The sequence below is a fragment of the Hoplias malabaricus genome, chromosome 3 (assembly GCF_029633855.1).
Source record: "Hoplias malabaricus isolate fHopMal1 chromosome 3, fHopMal1.hap1, whole genome shotgun sequence".
In the NCBI taxonomy this organism is placed as follows: domain Eukaryota; kingdom Metazoa; phylum Chordata; class Actinopteri; order Characiformes; family Erythrinidae; genus Hoplias; species Hoplias malabaricus.
In genome coordinates this window covers 39,477,371-39,497,270 of record NC_089802.1, presented here as the reverse complement: position 1 = coordinate 39,497,270, position 19,900 = coordinate 39,477,371, and the positions used below count along the sequence as shown (strand labels likewise).

Here is a 19,900-nt window from a genome sequence, read left to right as displayed (position 1 = left end):
TGGATTCATCAAGGAATTTTCACACAATGCTGTTCAACTGTCTAGTAAACTAAATGTTATTAAATGGACAGTGAAGACATTAACACACCAAATTCATAATTTATTTTTATTTCTCTGTTTTATGTACAACGTACAATCAAGTTGATCAGCAATAACAATGGAAATGTTTTCTTTGTGGTTTTGTGAGATAATTAAAGTTTTAAAATTCAGCAGAATGCAAACATCACAGATAATTGTGTTTAACTGCAATTTGTTAAATTCCAAACTTTTCAGGAAACAGTGTTTGTAGATAGATTACAGTGTCTCTGTTGTAAGTCTCATAAACACCAGAGACAGGTGCCCCAGGCAAGTTTAAAAGGTTTGAAAGAGTTCTTGGTATTAGACAAATGGTATCATGCTTTGGATCGGTTCACTTTACTTTAGTTAATAGGCTGTGTCAGAGTAATTTAATGTACTTAATTAAGACAATTATATAGAAACTGACTGATTTATGACACAAACCAGACATTGTTGTTTTCACATTGTTGACAACCAGGAACAAATATATTTTTTTTACTTTCAAAAAGCCTATGTCTAGTCTGCACTGTAAAGTAAAACATAGAAAAGGGGCATTGTGTTTAATGTATCATTTCTTTGTAGTTTGTTTTAGTTTATTTTATTTCCACAAAGATTCAACAGAATGAACATATAACAGTTTACAGCTTGCAGTTTACACAAAAACCCCAACCCTATTTTTACAGTAGCAAATGTACATCTTATATTGCATTTTCATTTGTTCAGCGACAATCATGTCTGTTAAAACGATGTGTTTTGTAACTTGATGCATAATTAATCCTTTACTATCAGTAATTATCAGTTAGGACAGACTCGCTGACCTTGTGTGACAGTTCAGTTTGAAGGGTGGTGTTTTTCTTATGTTCCTTTGTTTCTGGATAACACATACCAGATGTTTTTTAAAATATCCACAAAACATCTGATCTCTCAGGCCGTACACAATGGGGCTTATCAGCCTGGGCAAGATGTGGACAAAGATATAAGATGTGAATCTTATGTCATTAACAAACTTGGGAAAGAGGCCCGTGAACACACTCTCGACAAGTGGACCAATGTAGGTGAACATACACAGAAATAGCTGCAGGCCGTGCAGGAGGATGGTATTGCGAGCCTTCCGAGCATCTGCGCCAGTCGCTTTGGCAGCAAACATAATCCTGAAGTAGGTGTAGAACAAAGTGAGCCACACAAAGCAGAGATAAACCAAATGTGTGTTGTTTTTCTTCTCCACCATGTATGGAAGATTGAAAACAGTGTCTCGACTGCAGAAAATGTTAGAATAGAAGAATGACAAAGGCACGTTTGCTAGGAGGACAAACAGATCAGGAACAATGGGGATGGCACTAAAAGCCCAAATCAGACCAATTAGGACATAGGTCCTGCGTACAGTACAAATCCGAGCATGCTGTAATGGGTTACAGATAGCAATGTAGCGCTCTACTGCCATTCCAGCCAGGTTTAGTGGAGTGTTGAGGGTGGTGAACACGGCAATCATAACAATGAGGCAACAGAAAGGGACATTAACTGTATAAACTATGAAAGATATTATGTTAAGCAACACAGCAGTAGTCAACTGGATCATGTCATTCACAACCATATGGATGTAAAGGATATATCGAGGGTTCTCGGTGAAGATCTCATGCCTGAAGTAGGTGTGGACAAGTGTGCCATTAATGTAGTTGATGGAGAAATACAAAGCCAGAACAACCACAGTCTTGACCACAGTTGTTGTGTCCCTCAATTTGGTTTGAGTGACATTGCTGTAGGTTGAGAAGTTCATCATGTAATCTTTGTAGCAAGATAGAAAACCTTTCTCAGATAATACTGTGGATTATTTAATGTGGCTCCTTTTTACAGAATTTTTACAACAAATATTAATTGAAAATTGTTATCACATGTTGTTTTACAGCTCAGGCATTATCTAATTAGTGAAGTGTTGCAGAGTGCCACAATGACTAAAACATCAGGTCTTTAGGGTATGGGTGATCCTAAACTAAGTCTGCTACAGAATGAAACGCTAGGTGCAAGTGCTTATATCATAGCTGAGGATGAGTGGGTCAGCCTCTTTGATGCCAGAGGAATTCACAGGGAATTTTCATAACCAATCACCAGGAACCTTTCTGTGAAATGGATTAGTTGTAGTACAGTTTGCTTGACAGAGGGGGAGTAGAGACTCTGTCTGGAGCCTACACAGAATCACTGGGCACAAGGAGGGAACACACCGTGGAGGGGGTGCCAGTCCCACAGAGAGTGACCCACACAGACACAGGGAGAACACACCACACTCCTCATAGACAGACACCCGGAGGAAACCCACGCAGACACAGGGAGAACACACCACACTCCTCACAGACAGTCACCCGGAGGAAACCCACGCAGACACAGGGAGAACACACCACACTCCTCACAGACAGTCACCCGGAGGAAACCCACGCAGACACAGGGAGAACACACCACACTCCTCACAGACAGTCACCCGGAGGAAACCCACTCAGACACAGGGAGAATACACCACACTCCTCACAGACAGTCACCCGGAGGAAACCCACACAGACACAGGGAGAACACACCACACTCCTCACAGACAGTCACCCGGAGGAAACCCACGCAGACACAGAGAGAACACACCACACTCCTCACAGACAGTCACCCGGAGGAAACTCACGCAGACACAGGGAGAACACACCACACTCCTCACAGACAGTCACACGGAGGAAACCCACGCAGACACAGGAAGAACACACCACACTCCTCACAGACAGTCACCTGGAGCATGAACCCACAACCTCCAGGTCCCTGGAGCTGTGTGACTGCAATGCTACCTGCTGCACCACTGTGCCACCCATTGTTCATTCATTAAGAATAAAAGAAATAAATAAAATGGTAGTAATACACTAGGTTCATGACCACTAACATTGGAATCCCTAACTGTAAATCATTTAAACCAAAACTCACATGTACTTTTGGATACATCCATCCATCCATCCATTATCTGTAACCGCTTATCCAATTTTAGGGTCGCGGGGGGTCCAGAGCCTACCTGAAATCATCGGGCGCAAGGCGGGAATACACCCTGGAGGGGACTCCAGTCCTTCACAGGGCAACCAAGACACACACACATTCACACCTACGGACACTTTTGAGTCGCCAATCCACCTGCAACGTGTGTTTTTGGACTGTGGGAGGAAACCAGAGCACCCGGAGGAAACCCATGCGGACACAGGGAGAACACACCAACTCCTCACAGACAGTCACCCGGAGTGGGAATCGAACCCACAACCTCCAGGCCCCTGGAGCTGTGTGACTGCGACACTACCTGCTGCGCCACCGTGCCGCCCCCTTTTGGATACAATATCAAGAAAAGAAAACTCAAGAAAAGAACTAATCCATCACAGTCTTCTGCAGCACTTTTTCCCCGATGGAACTAATAATGAATGCAACCAATAAATTATTGTCAAAGGGTGCAGGATTGTGTTAGGGTTAGTGTCACTCACAGTCTGGGACTTGATGAGGGGTTGGAACCCTCAACCTCAGGACCCTGAAGCTGTGTGACAGCAACCCTACCTGCAGTACCTCAGGTCTCCTCTGTGTTTCCATTTCATTCTAAAGCTAGATCTGATTAAATGCTTGAAGGCTGAGTCTGACAGGTTAAACTATGACTGGTCTCTTACCATTAAGCCAAGGCTTCCCCCAAAATACAGGTTGTAGATGGTGGTTGACACAAAAGAGCCAATATCAACCATAACTACAAATGTATAAGAATATATTCATGTGTTTGGATTGTTTCTAGAAACAGTTTACAAAGGGGTGCTGCAGGAAATCTGGTGGGTTGAGTCTCAGAGTGATAAATAATGTGTGAATATGGAGAGTCAAAATCAAATTAAAGTGCATTTTATAGCAATACATTATAAATTTATTTCAAATAGTTTTAATGGCAAAATAAATAAAGAACGTAGCAGATATGAGGGCCTTTATCAATCTAATCAGGATTTGGGATCTGATGGTGCTGTAAATGTTGTTTCTTTCAACTAAGGTGAATTAGTTCAAGTTTCTCTGTAGGATAATTAAAAACACTTCTTGTTGAAATATGTATTTAGCTCAGAACAGGACCCTCAGGCAAACTACAGTACCTTCAGGGTAATTAACCCAAGCTAGAGGGACCCTGTGACATTTCAATCTCCACTGGGTCCTGACTAAAAGACTCAGGGCCTGGGAGAGGCCTCAAGCCCCGGAGCTCTCATTAGGAACATCAGGCAAAGGTCAGCTCAGTTAGAGAGACATGTTTTTTCAAAAAACATATCCCTGGGACTAATTAGGGAGTCAGTAGAGATGGGCATAAAAGTTCAAGACAAGATAAAGAGTTCCACGGAAACATTTAAGGACCATTAGGATCTGATCATCTTTTTTTGGTCGTGTTTACAGTGGGCCCTTTGGAAATTACCTTTTGATTGCATAACCCCCCGGCCCCTGAGACCGAGGCACTGATGCTAATCAAAAGGTCAGCAAAGCTGGAAGTTACTAAAAAGGCAGTGAATGTTTACAGCAAACTTGTTACAGCTTGGGCACTAAAGGTGGCTGGAAGTTTTGGGACTCACTGACAGTGAACATAAACATTAGTACACACGGGAAAAGCCCTCAACAGACCCAGCTACGGATAAACATATGTTGTATACAATTTACTTCTGTTTGTTTTTAAAGATATAGCACATGAATAAATAAAAAGGTGACTATATTTTTCTAAAATAATTAAATAGAAAATAATCAACTATTATATAATAAAAAATAATAATTGAAGAAATATTGATACATTTATGAACAACAGAAATGCTCATTGGAATAAAACTGAAAATAAACATTTTCAGTTTTTTTTTTGTTCTTTTCAATACAATTATTTTAAAATGTAGTCCTAAAAGTCAGCTGTTTCTTAATTCTTTTTTATATTTTTGATTAATCAAAATTTGTTACTCAACTGTGTGTCATTTCAGTTGTGCACATTGAGAACTTTACAGCAATCCATCATGGTAAAGTTATAATTTAACATACTGTATGTAGTACACTCTGAAGGTGATTTTAAGGCTGAGTTTAAAAACTGTAAATAGAATTTGATCAGAATTATAACTTCAAACATAGTGTATGAATTAGGACTGAAATATAACCTATGAGGTCCTGTCATGCTAAATATAATATATAATGGACCTGGGAGTTTTCAACCCCAAACAGCCATAACATTAAAACAGAATTGACACAGACTTATTAGGTGATTTTTAAAAACACATTATTATAGTTCGATTCCCCTGCTCTTTTGTCATTTGATGATAAAGGTTGGGTATAGTATTAAAAATGACACCTTTATATATATTAAGGAGTAAAAATAATAATACACTAGGTTCATCATCACTAACATCGAAATCCCCACCTTTAAATGATCTAAACCCAAACTCACACATACTTTGGAAACAATATTATCCCCAAGAACAGTCTGACTGATCAAAGTCATGTAATCAGGCTTCTGCTTGATAGTAATGAAAATATATAAAGAAACATTAAAACGTATTTGTTTCCGCACTTATTGTTCATATTCTCAGCTCCACTGACCTCACGGGTCACCCTGTAGTGCTACAAAATTGCAGCTGGAGTTTTTAAATGCTTCAGTTTCACTAGTTCACATATATCCAGTGAAATGTGTCCTGGGGACAGCGTCCTGTGTCACTGATGAAGGACTAGAGGACAACCGACACACACTGTGCAGCGATAGATGAGCTACTGTCTCTGATTTTACATCTACAAGGTGGACCAACAAGGGAGGAGTGTCTCACAGAGTGGACAGAGAGTGGACACAGGGTCTAAAAACTCCAGCAGCACTGCTGTGTCTGATCCACTCGCACCAGCACCACCCACTCTAACACACCACCACCACATCAGTGTAGAATAATAAAGTGCTCTTGTGTGGTCAGTGGAGCTGAGAGAATGAACAGGGAGTGTAGAAACAAAGAGGTGGCTTTAATATATTGGCTGATTGGTGTATTCTTTAAGAACAAAAAAGCAACATGTTATTTTTTAATCTACTCCGGATTTAAGGCTTCAGCTCAGATGTCATGGTCAGTGATACAGTGGATTAATGTGAGGAGTAGTTTCTCTGTAACATGCAGCTGACCCTAACTGTGTTTGTTTGATCAAATCCTTTGATGAGTGTCACAGAGCTCAATGGCAGTGGGGAGCTTACTGAGGCCCACTGTGTCAGATGGGACTTTATACCTGTGTAATATTATACCTGAGGTTAATAAATATAATATTTATACCCTAAATTAGGATCATAATAAACGTGAGGAATGCTGTGTGCTCTCCCTGTGTTTGTGTGGGTTTCCTCTGGGTACCACAGTACAAACACAGGGTGTGTGACACTGTCCACAGGTGTGTGTGTGAGAGTGACTGGGTGAGTGTGTGATGCTCTGTCCAGGGTGTGTTCCTTCTTGTGCCCAGTGATTCCAGACACTAATTAGGACCAAGCATTTACAAAAGATTTATAAAAAATTAAATTAAAATGAATATTGTAGTAGTTGTAATAATAATAATATTATTATTAATAATAATAATAACAATAATAATAATAATAAAAATCTAATGTTTTTTGTTAATTACAAAAACAGCAGAAATATTAAAGGAAATATAAATAAAAAGGAAAAATAAAACAGTAAATGAATTCAAATTATACAAATAATTAAAATTTGAAAAAAAAAATGCAATTGCATCAATAAAATATTGCAGTAGAAAGAAAAAAGTGTGTGAAGAAGAACAACAACAAATAATAATAATAATAATAAAATAAATAAATGTAAAGTAATAAACACTGTACCGTGACCCTGAACTGGATAAATGGTTACAGGCAATGAATGAATGAATAAAGTAATTAAAAGAGTATTGTGATATTAACTGCAGTGCTAAGCAAAGCCACAGAGAGCAGTAACGTGTTTGGTTTAGATTTGAAGATCACATTTGTGGCAAATCTAATGTCAGTGAGTGAACGCTGCCTCCCTCTGTGGTTCTGACTCAGGGTTTATACACTTCAAGCAGATCAGCAATTCTGTATTTAATCAGTAGCCACTGCAGTGGCGTTGAAATCTGGGCGATGCGCTTGGTTCTCCTTGCTCTTGTAAGCAGATGTTTGGCAGTGACTGAGCACCCTTTCACCCCACCTTTTAAATAATCGCTAATATTTATTAAATAATAAAAAATTAGGTTATATGTGGTAAAATTTTAAAATCCTACAACAAGAATGTTGTGTCTCTAAGGACACTGATAATTTATTGAGTATATACTTGTGTTTAAAGCTAGAGCAGCAACTGTGGTGCGATTGTTAATGTTGCACCCACACAGCTCCAGGACCAAGGCCTGTGTCAGATCATAGTCTTGGGTTTGGTGTGATTCCCCCACATCCTTAAACAGTAACTGACGTTTTTCTTGTGCCGCTGTGTCCCTGCTGCCAGTCCCAAGCCTGGAGGAAATGTGAGGGAAAACCTGAAGTAAAACCTGTGCCAAATCTGCAGTGCAGGTGCCAGGATGACATCTGAAAGTAGAACATCTTTAAACATTAAAGGGGACATATTATGATTTAATTTGTTTGGTTTAACAAGACCAGCCAGTCAGTTTTCTGTGATTTGCCTAAGTCTGAAAGCATGGGATAATACGAGTCATTCTGTTTCTGCTCCGCTTCTGACGTCAAGTGCAGAGACTTTAGGAAAAGCCCCACCCCCTCGTCTGAGTCTGTCCAATCACAGCGTGTTTATGTGAGAACACAAAGATGAGGTTAAATGCAGCTAAACAGACACAACGAGTACGAAGAAATAAGAGCACTGAGTAAAAACGGAGAATAAAGAGAAAATAATCACCTAAAAACCAGCTCCTCACTGCTGTGCGCTCAGGGTCTGGGTGAACAGTGAGTGGCTCATTTTCATTTAAAGGAACAGTGGCTGAAAGCTGTTTAGACAGTGAGGAGAATGCTGCTGTGGGGCTTGTAAAGCATATTACTATTACTTGAATAAATTATGTCTATTTTTAATATATGAATATTTAAAACTTTGCTTTTTTAAAAAGAAATTTGAAAACAAATATTATAATTGTAAAACCACCTTTTAAAGCAAGGCTTTCATGGTTCGTGTAACACTCATATTGTCTAACCTGGTAATCTGTGTACTATACAGCAATAATTAAGCTCAGTAGACACAGGAAATATAGGAGTTTGCTACTCTAAGGACCAGTATGTCTAGGCTTGTTAAGGAGGTGGGGGTGTGTGTCACCATGAACCACAAACAAGAAAAAGTTAAAGTAAATGATTGGCTTTACTTAAAAAATATACATATACTATTAAACACACAAAACACATGGTATTGCTTGTGAGATATTATTGTTGCTATTAATGTAGCTTGTTCTAAGTTTACACCTTTAAATTTCAATAAACCCAACAAATAATATCTAATAAATCAAGAAATAAAAATAAAAAAATACAAAAAAATGTTAAACCATTAGTTGCAATGTGGAAAGAAAAATAAATGTGTCTCCGTCTTTTTATTGCAGCCCTACTACATAACCATGTAGTTCAGCATAACTCAAGAGTGGTCAGATCGGTCAGTTCTTTTGGGTGGCTCGCCATCAATTTCACAGAAGGGTTCCAAGATGAGATGGGGAAATCCACTCTCCAGGACTTCCAATGCCCTCTAAAAACCTGACCTCTGGAATGAATGTACAGCTGTTAGTCACTTTTCCTCAATAGCTCTAGAACCAGCAACTGCAAAATCTGTGTTTATAAGTCAAGTTATAAACCACAGAGGGTCTTCTCGACACTGTCAACTCTTTGTAGCTGTATCCTCAACCAGGTATTTTTTTTTTTAACAACAAAGAACTGTGATTTTAATTGTTATTTAGGCTAACTGTCATTTTTACCACTGTGTTCTTTTTAAATCAACTTTGATTTTAATTACACTGTTTAACAAATTGCAGGATTCTTTACACATTCTGACTCAATACAAGGCTTCAGCTCTTCTACAGCCTGCTGTTGCCTGATTCTCCTCTTAATGGTGCACCCCAGGAGAGGGATTTTTGTTGTAGTTGGTGAATGATTACAATCTTGCAGTGAACATTTCAGATGTTTTTTTTTTCAAAATGTTTTACCAATCTCTTAGAGTTTTGCCCAAAGTGGTTGGCCCAAGACACCTCTGCTGCAGACAGTGAGCTGTTAACAGAAGCACCTTTTTTTACCCGATCCTGACCCCGTCGTCTGTTACCAGTTCATCTGTTTATTATGGAAGGTTTTAAGATACAAATACATCTTGAATTTTCTGTAAATTAGTCACTGTTCTCCGACCCTTTTCCAGAGTGTGTTGCAGGCATCAATTTCCTAAATGTAAATTTAACCATACATTATGAGTGTATTCTAGTGCACTAGTGGCAGGCACTCAACCCCAGCACCCAGGGAGCAGTTGGGGTTAGGCGACTTGGCTCAAGGGCACCTCAGCCATGGACTGAGGAATTACTTCACCCCGGCCCCCAATTTTCTTGCTGGTTGAGGGGATACAAAACAAAATTCAATTCTTGGTTTAAAACACTAAAATATTTTTCATTTGTGGTTTTCAGTATAAAAAAGCTTCAAGAGAAAAATGATATCACAGAATCAGGTTTTATTTAAATTTATAAAATATTCCTCAACTCTAAAAAAAGTTTTTTTTAAATATATCATTGAATGTAGGTCAACATCCAAACTAAGGAGATTAACCCTCTCATTCCCAGAACATTCCTGCATCAATCAGCCACACCACTCTGAAAAGTTAAGTCTTTATTTCATCCGATGAGAGAATATCATACATTACAAAAACGATTATTAGAAAACATATAAAAGCACAATAACAAAATACAGAAGGTATTAAAAAAGGTGGCATTTTCACACGATTCAAAACAACAAGCTACGTTGGGTAGATTTTCTCAGATGAAAAATGTTTATGGGGACTTTCCACAGAAAATTCCTATTCCCCTCTGACTACTGTTAAAACTACTGCCATTGGTTATAACTGCTTTGTATCTTTGAGTAACTCATCCTCCAGTCTGTTTGCAGTCCTCTGTACGCCATCACAATCAGGGCACTCAAGCGAGGGCAAAAAGAAAAATGCTTAGGCCTCTTTGTAGTTTACTGTGAAGTGGATGACTGAGTCAGTGAAGCTGATCATATCTCTCATCCCTGTATGCGATCCCAAAACCCATACTTTACCCCAGCAGAGGTATTTACAGCTTGATGTAGTAAAGCTGGAAACAACACTGGCATGAAACCTGATCTAAATTTCCAAACACTAGCTGTGAAATGCCAAAACACCATTAATGAAACTGAGTTGAATGGACATACAATACACTATAGAAAGGTAACAATATATAACACCAATACCAAATACTGATACAAGCTTCGCCATAAATATTTATCTCATAACCATATAAAGCAAATCAAGTATAAATAGGGTACAAAGACATCTGTATCCAACTTGGGAATTCACATTCAGAACTCCAGCTTGTGTGTGGTCATGCACAGTGACTCTGAATTTAGTTATGCTTCATTTGCATGTTCTCTTCCCACAGAACCTTGGTTTTGGTAGAACTTGTTTTTTTTGGGGGGCCAGATTAGGCCATCACTTGAGTGCCCCTCAAAGGGAGCTCAGCACCCAAAGCCCACAGGCTTCCAGATGATGATTATGTCTCATTTCCGTGTGAGCAATTGATTCTCCAGCTTCTCCAGTCGTGTAGCCATTGCTGAGAGTGACAGAGAGTTAAGGGATTTGTGTGGGATATGGTGAATAGAATTTATTAGACAGGTTTTTAGAGATAAAACAAGAAAAGCCCTTTATAAATCCCAAACGGACCCCAGAATACAGCACACATGGTTCTTCAGAGGTTCTGTACATGTTTGCCGTAGGTTCACAGCCCATATGACTGTGTAATATTTTACCTTAAAGTTACAGCATTGTGGTTACAGCATTAAAATCATTGTGGTGCTTCACTGAGCTGTAAAAGAGAGAATGGAGCCTCTGTTGCTGCCATTCCAGAATCTGCACTGCAGAAACTACACTTCGTAACTTTCAGAGGAGGGTAGGAATCCACTGGACTGTCAATACTAGCCGTCACATTTGGATGAAGCACAGTGTAGACCCCATGTCTAGTTCCTCTTCCAATGCCAGACACGGATAGTCCCTCAGACCTGTCTCTGGTTCTGGCTGCAGTACAGCGGAGGGAAATCGACATGCAGCAGTGGAGACTGCAGTGAGCTCCAACATTAGCAGTGAGCTCCACATGCTCCGACAGATCTAACTGCACTATCCCCTGCTTCTTGCTGCCTTCTGCATCCAGAGCCAGGGTCTGGCATAATTGTTGACATAAAAGCACGTTAAAACCTTTTTCTTTCAGGATCTCACCAGTCTGAATATGTGCTTCACTCAAATAATATAATTTCAGGTTTAGTTAATTTTCAACTAACCTCCAACCTTAAATAAACCTCTTAAAAACGTAAAACCAACAGGGTTCCTGTACTGTTTCCAAAATAAAGAACCCGATTTCTAGTACTAAACAGAACCCTTTTTCCTATAGAGAAGTGTGGTTTTAGAACATGTTTTGCCATACATACTGTTGGAGTGTCTGAAATATAAACTCGGTGGTGTGACTGGTGGTTTTGATAAAGCTGACATGGCATCATAAAGTCTCTCACTGGGGATCTGATACACCATTTACCCTCCTCAGTGTGGTCAGGGTGGTCTTACTCAGGATATGTTATCAACTGGCTCTTCTTACTCAGGCCTGCACCAGGTTATGCCTGTTATGTTATGGTTGATTATATTTCAGCAGCTGCAGTACCTTAACCTTCACTTCCTGTAAAGCAAAATAAACAAATTAAACCTATGTGATCTTCTCTTTGCTCTGAAAATGGACTGAATATACACAGGGCCAGATGTGTGCATGAGAGCAGGCCGAGCACAAGTTTGTCCCAATGCAACAACGATGTGCTCTCAGTATTTATCAGCGTGAGATTGACTGAAGCCGTACTATTCACTATAATTCACTATTACTATTTTTTTTGCTGCACTTAACGTATTGGTGGGATACCGAGCAAAAACATAAATGTAACATTCTGAAATAGTTTTAACTTGCTTTGACTCAGAACAGAGGGTCTTAGTCCCAGTCTGGACAACCTCTATATCAGTGGTCGCTCAACAGTCGATCGCGATTGGCACGTCAACCTTCAGGTCCATAGCTGTGTAATCCATAGCATTACTATAGCTGTGAATTCATGTCTCTGACCAGTAGTGCTGCTGCTCTGTATTGTCTCTGCCCTGTCTGAACCAACACAGCGGTGGTGCTGAGGGCTGCGGTTTCAGAATGGGAGATAATATCCAAATACTTCATACGGATTACAACCGTGTGAGAGTCACACTATAGTCTGGTGTTATGTTGAGTTGTTACCTTAATGTACTTTTATAAGTACAGCCACCTAAATAAAAAAGGGGGTAGGATATCCGGCCAAAAGAGGTATATCCAGAAAATGCACCGTGTGAGGGGAAAGATCATGTAATTAAATGTAATTACAGTGAAAATAATTAGTTAGTGAATTTAAATAGGAACGGTGAAGTCATTAACGGTAAGCTAATTGTATTATGCACCACAGGAAAACAGATTTACCTTGAAAAAACTGAAATTTGTGGATCTGAGCATGCACAGAGCTGCTATAGGATAGGTATCCACCACAGCCAACAGCTGTACATTAATGTAGTAAATGAAAAGTTTCATTTTATGTTACTGGAGGCAACAGGGACATATACAGCTTTGTTATTTTAAGTAGCCAGAGCCTGGCATTTATGCTGGTAGATCTTTCATTTGTTCAGTTTTCAAAAGGTGATTTTATACGTAAAAGGTTTGTGACCACTGCTCTGTATGGTCTGTATTATTAGTGGTGTCCAAAACATCATTAATGCTATGTACTGAGGCACTGAGACATGTCTGAATTAAGTGTTTCTATTAAATGATGTTTGGTAAGGCTGATATTTAAAGGTGTATATGTAGCATTCGCTGCCTTACATTTCTCAGTAGCCTGTGTGTCAGCCCTGTCAGCAGAACGCGTCAGAGGGAAATGGCGGACAAGCTAAGAATCTGTACAAACAGAATTTTATTTTATCTTGATATACCATTTCTGACCAGAAATAGCCTAATCATGGCTCTGATATCTCCAAACACTGTAATTATTTTGGCTAGCAAAGTTTAGCATGTTCTAACCTTAGCTAAAATTAGCTTGTTGTGTAAAGTTACTTTGCTAGTGCAAAAATTAGCTACAAATTCAGTGAAAATGTTTTTAATTTAAGGTTACTCCGACAAGTGGCAGTCAGATATCGGTATTTGGGCAAAGTTGTCACGTTTTAACCTTCAAATGGTGCCTCAAATGAGATTTGATACTATTTTGTAAATAAATGTTATTGATTGGACAGCCACGATATTCGGTGCTTGAAGGACAGAAATGCAGTTTGTGTTTCCCAGCCTCACAGTCCATAACATGCCCGTTCAGGCTGGTGTGCCATTTTAGTACAGAAAGCGATGACCAGAATGTGTCAGAGTCTTTAAAATCCTAAAACACTGGTCCTAGAGAAAGTCCACCACTTCTGAGGAGTATGTTGTATTGTTTCATGTGGGAATTATGGGATGCTTTTTGACTTTTCTGAAAAATAAAGCACAATAAGAAAAACAAAAAACAATAGAGAATAGTATTTGAAACCATGAACCCAGAAGTATCTACCATCACTGGGGGACATCTGTTTCTACACTCTGAGGCTGGACACAGAGCTCTTTTGAGGCCAGATGAATGTCAGAATGAGAGATTAGGAAACAAAGAGCCATTCAGGCTGTGGTCGGCTTGGTCTGGATGGTTCCTGTGAGGAATCAGACCAGAGAGGCCGGTCTGTTCAAGATCAGACACAGACTTACTATACTCTTATTCTTCACAGACAAGCCTCTGGTTTAAACATGTTGATTAAAATAAATCATGTGAAATGCTGCACAAACAGCCACCGTGACCAGTGACTTGTGGTCAGACATTTTGTGTACAGTGGAGTCCTCAAGTCCTTTTTTTTGTTATAATTAAATAATACATTCATTCAATCATTCATTTTCTGAATGAATTTCCAGAGACTACTTTCTCTAATTTAAGAGTGTTTTTATTTCAGATGATATCAGCCTACATGAATTTCTCAGTGTGCGGTAAAACCTCTGTAATAATACACTTCATGGCAAAGTTACATGAGACATGCCCACAGTCCATTAGCCACAGCATTTTTCTTTTGCTTGTTATAACATATTTTAAAAATAAAGATTAATAATTAAAAAAGCACCCCCCCCCCCCCCCAATATTAGAATAAAATCAAATACCATTGTTACAGTAAGTGTGATATTCAGTTTGTGAATGTTTGAGTTTAACCCTTTCCTTGTGACAGTCCAGTATTATTTGAGTTTATTGTCCAAACCCTAGTTTTAGCGGTTAAGAAACTCTTTATTGTAAATCAAGTGTGCTGTTGACTTAACAAACCCATACGATCAAGGAGAACATCTGGAAACAAAAACTTTGTTCTTCACTTGGTCACAACACAGCTACTACTTTAAGGAAAAATAATCCTTTTACTTACTGTGCTTATTTTTGTATTTATTGTGTTTATATATAGTTTTATACAAGCTTTGCACATATTGTTCCTGCCTCGTGACCCTGAGCTGGGTGAAGCACTTACAGAAGGTGAATGAATGATTGAATGAATGAGTATACATCCTGGCTGTCCAACTAGTGCTGTCATTTTGACCCGCTGCTGCTCTCATCTCATCAAAGGGCAGTGTTTTGGGCTTGATATGTGACAAGATCCTGAGGCTGTGAGCTCTACTGACCAGCAGAGTCCTGTCACTTATCAAGCCTTTATACACAAAGTTCCCAAAGTAGTTCCAAGCAAAGCTGCAGTGCATGCTGGGAGCTACCCCCTGGTCCCCATCCAGCACAGCGCAGCTACTGCACAGTAGTATTCTGTATACGTATATTTTTACGTAATCTCAAGTTTCTTTCTGGAATTAAATAAAGAGTATTAGAGTTGTTAGGACTCAGAGCTGTGAAGGATATGTTTCTGGTTGAGTTGTGTGAGTGTGGTCATAGTGGCCTGCTGGAACTCCACAAGGCTTTCACAAGCGCATGGGTCCTTCACCTCAATTTCCCCTTGACTCTCCTCTGAAAATATGCAGAAGAGAAGGAGAAGGTCATTAGATTTGACACAGGGGGAATGACTTAACATCGGTGTAAGAACACCCACCTGCAGCATGTATTTACAGAGCTTTCTCACCTGTAACGCTCAATGACCACTAGAGGGTGCTAATGCATAATGTTCAAATGAGAAGAAACGAGGGGATGCTTTATCCTCATATGCTGTTTTTATTTTACTTTTGTGTATTTTGTAGCCAATTATAATAATATACAATAATATCCCTGGACCAAGAGGATGAATCAATGATTGATGAGTGTGGTTTATTTGGGTGGGCAGACCCAAGACCTGAAGACTTTAAAAACACTAGCAATAGGGGGTCCCCAGAGGAGACATTTGAATGGAGTGTTAAAGAAACTTAAAATCTGGACACAGTATAAGCCCCATGAACTCTCTCCTCGGTCACAGATAAAGAATGTAATGAAGCGAACACTTCTCTATTTCTGAGGCATTTTTCCACAAGGTGCTTGAATGAAACTTCATGGAGTTACAAAGGTAACAGCCTTCACAAATGCCTGGTCTGATTCATGCTTTGAGAAGGTCACATTATGTGCTCCAGAGGGGCTTTTTTGACCACCCCTATGGCCTTGTACACCTAAACTGGTGCAAACAAGCGGTGAGAAACAGTAATAGGGACCTAATATTTGTTTTCTGATGATATAAGTAATATTACTATAAAAGCTGTACCTCATCTTTAAACTATTGTGAAGCTAAGAATCTTAGTGATTCTCCCTTCTAGATTTGACTACTGCAATGCCCTGCTTTCTGGATGGTCCATTAAAAGCCTGAATGAGCTCCAGCTGGTCCAGAGCGATGCAGCCAATGTTCTTACATAACCATATTATACTGATATTATCAGCCCTACAATGGGCAGCTAATCAAAGCCCAAACTGATACCAGTACCAATGAACCTGTTTGCTTTTATGAAACATTAAGCCTATGAATGTTTGGCCCAGATGAGGCACATCTGCAGTTCTCTTATGGCCCAAATGTGTCTGACATCTGGGAAGGTGCTGGCTGCCTGTTTGTGCCTAGAATCTAAAAATCTACTGCAGGGGGCAGAGCCTTTTCAAATAGAGCCCCCAAGCTTTGGAATAACTCAGACACTATCACTCACCTGGGGCTCACTTGGGGTTTGGACCCAAAATTCTGTAAATCTGCTTTTTGACATTGTCAGTCATGGCAAGAGCTCTGTAAATAACGATGATTTGAACTGAATTGAATTTTTAAAACTGCTGCAAGCAGAGTCTAGTACCATGCCACACCATGCAGTGCGTTTTTCTTTAGTTTTCTGCTCTGTTTTGTGGCATTCCAACATGCTCTTTTCCCTCTTACCTGCACAGACATTGAGTTTGAGGTTCTCTGCGATCTGGGTAATGGCTGTGAAATCAGCGGTGTAGAAGAAGTGTTTGTCCACTGGTTCAGAGGCAATCAGTCTCAGCTCATCCTCCACAGCTTTCCCCACACCAACAGCATACATAGTGATGCCTGTAAAAAGAAAAGTGAAAAGCTGTAGATCTACAGCACAATTGTGAACAGAAACAGCTAATGATGATGATGATGTATCGCTCACCCGCGTCCTTGGCCTTCTTGGACCACTCTGTAATGTCGTCCTGAGAGCGACCGTCAGTAAACACCAGGCCGATCCGAGGGATGTTCTTCGATGGAGGGCGAGCACCTTCAGCCTCAGAGAAACTGTTCTCCACCATGTGCTTCAGCGCCAGACCAGTCATGGTTCCCTTCTCCATGTACTCCACCTTCAACACAGCGGCCTTGATCTCCTCCTTGCTCTTGTACATGTTGAGAGAGAACTCGGTCCTCACTCGGCTGGAGTACTGAACGAGTCCCACTCTGGTTCTGTGACCTGAAATATCCAGCTGGTCTACCACCTGATTGACAAACTGCTTAACGAGCTCAAAGTTCTGGGGCCGTACACTTTTAGAGCCATCGATCAGGAGGACCAGGTCAATGTTGGATGATCTGCAGCCTGGAAGTGAGGAAGAACATAGTGTTTAGAACGAGTCTCTGATCTCAGATAATAATAAAGCGCTTCTCTCATGTCATAGCTTTGGCTCAACATACAGCAGATACAGTACCAGTCATCTGGACACCAGATCTTCTCATCAGTAATTGGTGGAATGGGTCTAGTCACTGTATAGAGCTGTGTATCAGCCCCTACCTCTGCACAACCCCAGTTACAGTCTCAGACACAATAAGAAGAGAGCGGTTCTACAGATTAACTCTCGATGACGCCACAGCTGTTCACTGAAAACCGTTCCAGGTTACGACCTCATGAAGCTGACTGAGAGAACGGAGAAAGTGTGAAGCTGTCATCAAAGCAACAGGGGTCTACTGTGAAGAGTCTAAAGTATAAAACATATTCTGGTTTGTTTCACACTTTTGTTTAGTACATAACTCCATATGTGTTCCTTTATTGTTTTAATGTCTTGCACATTCATTTACAATGTAGGAAATAATAAAAAGCACCAGTCAAATGTCCAAACATTTGACTGGTACTGTATTTATATAAAAATATACCCATTGCTGAACAATAATTGAATAAATATATAAATTGGAATATAAAATATTTTAATAACAATGATATGATTTTTAAATGCATTTTAAATATTTCAATATACATTATTTACAGCATCTGTCACTATCTGACCTTCATTACAGGGCTACCGTCAGTTCACTGCACTAATTTTAAATTTTTGTTCTTGGCAGTTTGGTCTTGGCAGTTTTTTCTGTGGCTTTCTTATTGTTCATATCAGTATCAGAAATATATCATATTTCACTGGCTCTTGATGTGTGGGCCAGACATGAGCCAAAAATCAATTCAGCCCAGATTTTGTGCACAACACACCTGGTGTCTTGCCCATATAAAGTTGACCTGTGGCAGAGCTGAGGCAGCCAAACTCACCCTGAGTCAAATGAGGGCCATAAAAGAGCCCAAGATGTGGGCCACATTTGGGCCAAACCTTGATTGCTATCTGGGTAACATTCTGTCTGCTGAGAAGGTAAATGCACCACAGATGTTAAAGGTTATGCTAGCTAACTTGTTGATTACTTGTGGTTAACGTGTAGCTAACAGTTTTTGGGTGTGTTCTTGCTCTTACGAATATGTGGTTTAAATGTGTGGGGATGTAAGTCTAAGCACCACTTTCCCACCTCTAAACCAAGATAAACACATCATTAAATCAGCCAAAGAGGACTTCAGCTAATGATTTGAACCAGGTGTGTTTAGTAAGGTAGAATACTAAACAGTTGCAGCTAGAGGGTGACACCTAACCCAAGAGTCCTCGATTCCAATGAATCCCAGTGACTCCAGATGTTTGTATTCTGTGCCTCATCTAGCACATTAGCATAAACTCCAGGACCGGGTTAAAGTCACAAAGCCCCCCCCCCCCCCCCCCCACATATATGAAAACTACCCCTTGCATGCCATGTGGTTTTAAACTCACACAACCCCAACTATAAGTCAAAGAAATGGAGGAAACAACTGGAGGAAATTGGATGTTCTTACTTCCACAGCTCTTTCCATCATCCTGTAGAACATGGCCTTCAGGGCAGATGCAGTAGTACGATCCTGGAGTGCTCACACACTGGTGCTCACAGCCATGCTCCACTACCTTACACAGGTCATCAGCTACAGAAACACACACACAGACAAAGGAATGAATTAGTGGATTCACATTCAAAAGCAAATGAATATTAACAGTGATGTATTTTTCTGAAATCTATTTAAGAATGACTTCCTGTTGTTCAGATAATGAAAAGCTTACCAAGCAGTGATTTGGAAGATTATTCACTACACAATAATCAATCCCTAAACCTAATTCCCAAGAAATCCCAAACAACTACATAGTACACACAGTATGGTGTACTATGCTGTGCCAAAGTTCCTCTGAAGACATCTTGGGAAAGTTCCAGAAAGGCATCTAGTCTTGGGGAATGACTGGGTCGAGATTGTGATGAGTGTGGAACAAGTAGGTGGTCTTGGTAGGGAGCTTTTCACCAGTCTGGATGAACGGATCAACAGCAGTTGAACTATTCCTGCCTCCCAGATGAGGAAAGGCTTAAAAGGCAAGACAGCAATATTTGGATCAAGAGCACCTGACTGGAGTACACGGGAATGTGGAAGATTATACATTCTTTTGTGCTTGGTGTTGTTGGAAGCAGAGCCGACAAGGAATTATTTCAATAGTTCACTGTGTGTGTGTGAACCCTACCCTTTGGGTTTGGACTCCAACTGTCCTCACTGCAACACACACACTTTCGAGTCTGTCCCGTGGTTGGGACGACACCACGCTAGATGTTGGAGTCTCAGTGTTCAACCCGCAAACCATAAAGGAGACATGCTGATGACCCATTACTGTTTCAGTCCTTATTCATTTTTTGCCCATTAACACCATGGGAACGCACTCCATTTAGCTCAGATCGGTTCTGTTTCCCCAGAGAAAACTGTACTAATCTGATCTAATCTGATAAGTCTTTGATCTTAAAGGGGATGGACATGTTATGAAAATATTGCTTGTTTGGTGCAT

The 19,900-nt window shown here is 40.0% G+C and overlaps 2 protein-coding genes across 2 annotated transcripts in view; both read right to left on the bottom strand.

Moving 5' to 3' along the window:
- Window positions 1-856: 856 nt before the first annotated feature.
- LOC136691425 (odorant receptor 131-2-like) lies at window positions 857-1,756 on the bottom strand. The gene has a single exon (XM_066663988.1). The coding sequence runs from the start codon at window positions 1,646-1,648 to the stop codon at window positions 857-859; it is 792 nt and encodes a 263-aa protein (XP_066520085.1). The 5' UTR covers window positions 1,649-1,756.
- An 8,167-nt stretch (window positions 1,757-9,923) lies between these two features.
- matn4 (matrilin 4) overlaps window positions 9,924-19,900 on the bottom strand; it is a 42,362-nt gene continuing 32,385 nt past the window's right edge. Inside the window, exons 16-20 of the mRNA XM_066664921.1 lie at window positions 18,880-19,002; window positions 16,927-17,340; window positions 16,689-16,841; window positions 15,220-15,322; window positions 9,924-10,844 (exon numbers count right to left, since the gene is read on the bottom strand). Of these exons, the coding sequence (XP_066521018.1) occupies window positions 10,784-10,844; window positions 15,220-15,322; window positions 16,689-16,841; window positions 16,927-17,340; window positions 18,880-19,002 (854 nt within the window). The 3' untranslated portion in view covers window positions 9,924-10,783. The remainder of the gene's footprint in view (window positions 10,845-15,219; window positions 15,323-16,688; window positions 16,842-16,926; window positions 17,341-18,879; window positions 19,003-19,900) is intronic.

What these genes read in the sequence shown, in the direction of transcription:
- LOC136691425 (XM_066663988.1), bottom strand. Translation starts at nt 1,648, where the DNA reads ATGGTTGTGAATGACATGATCCAGTTGACTACTGCTGTGTTGCTTAAC.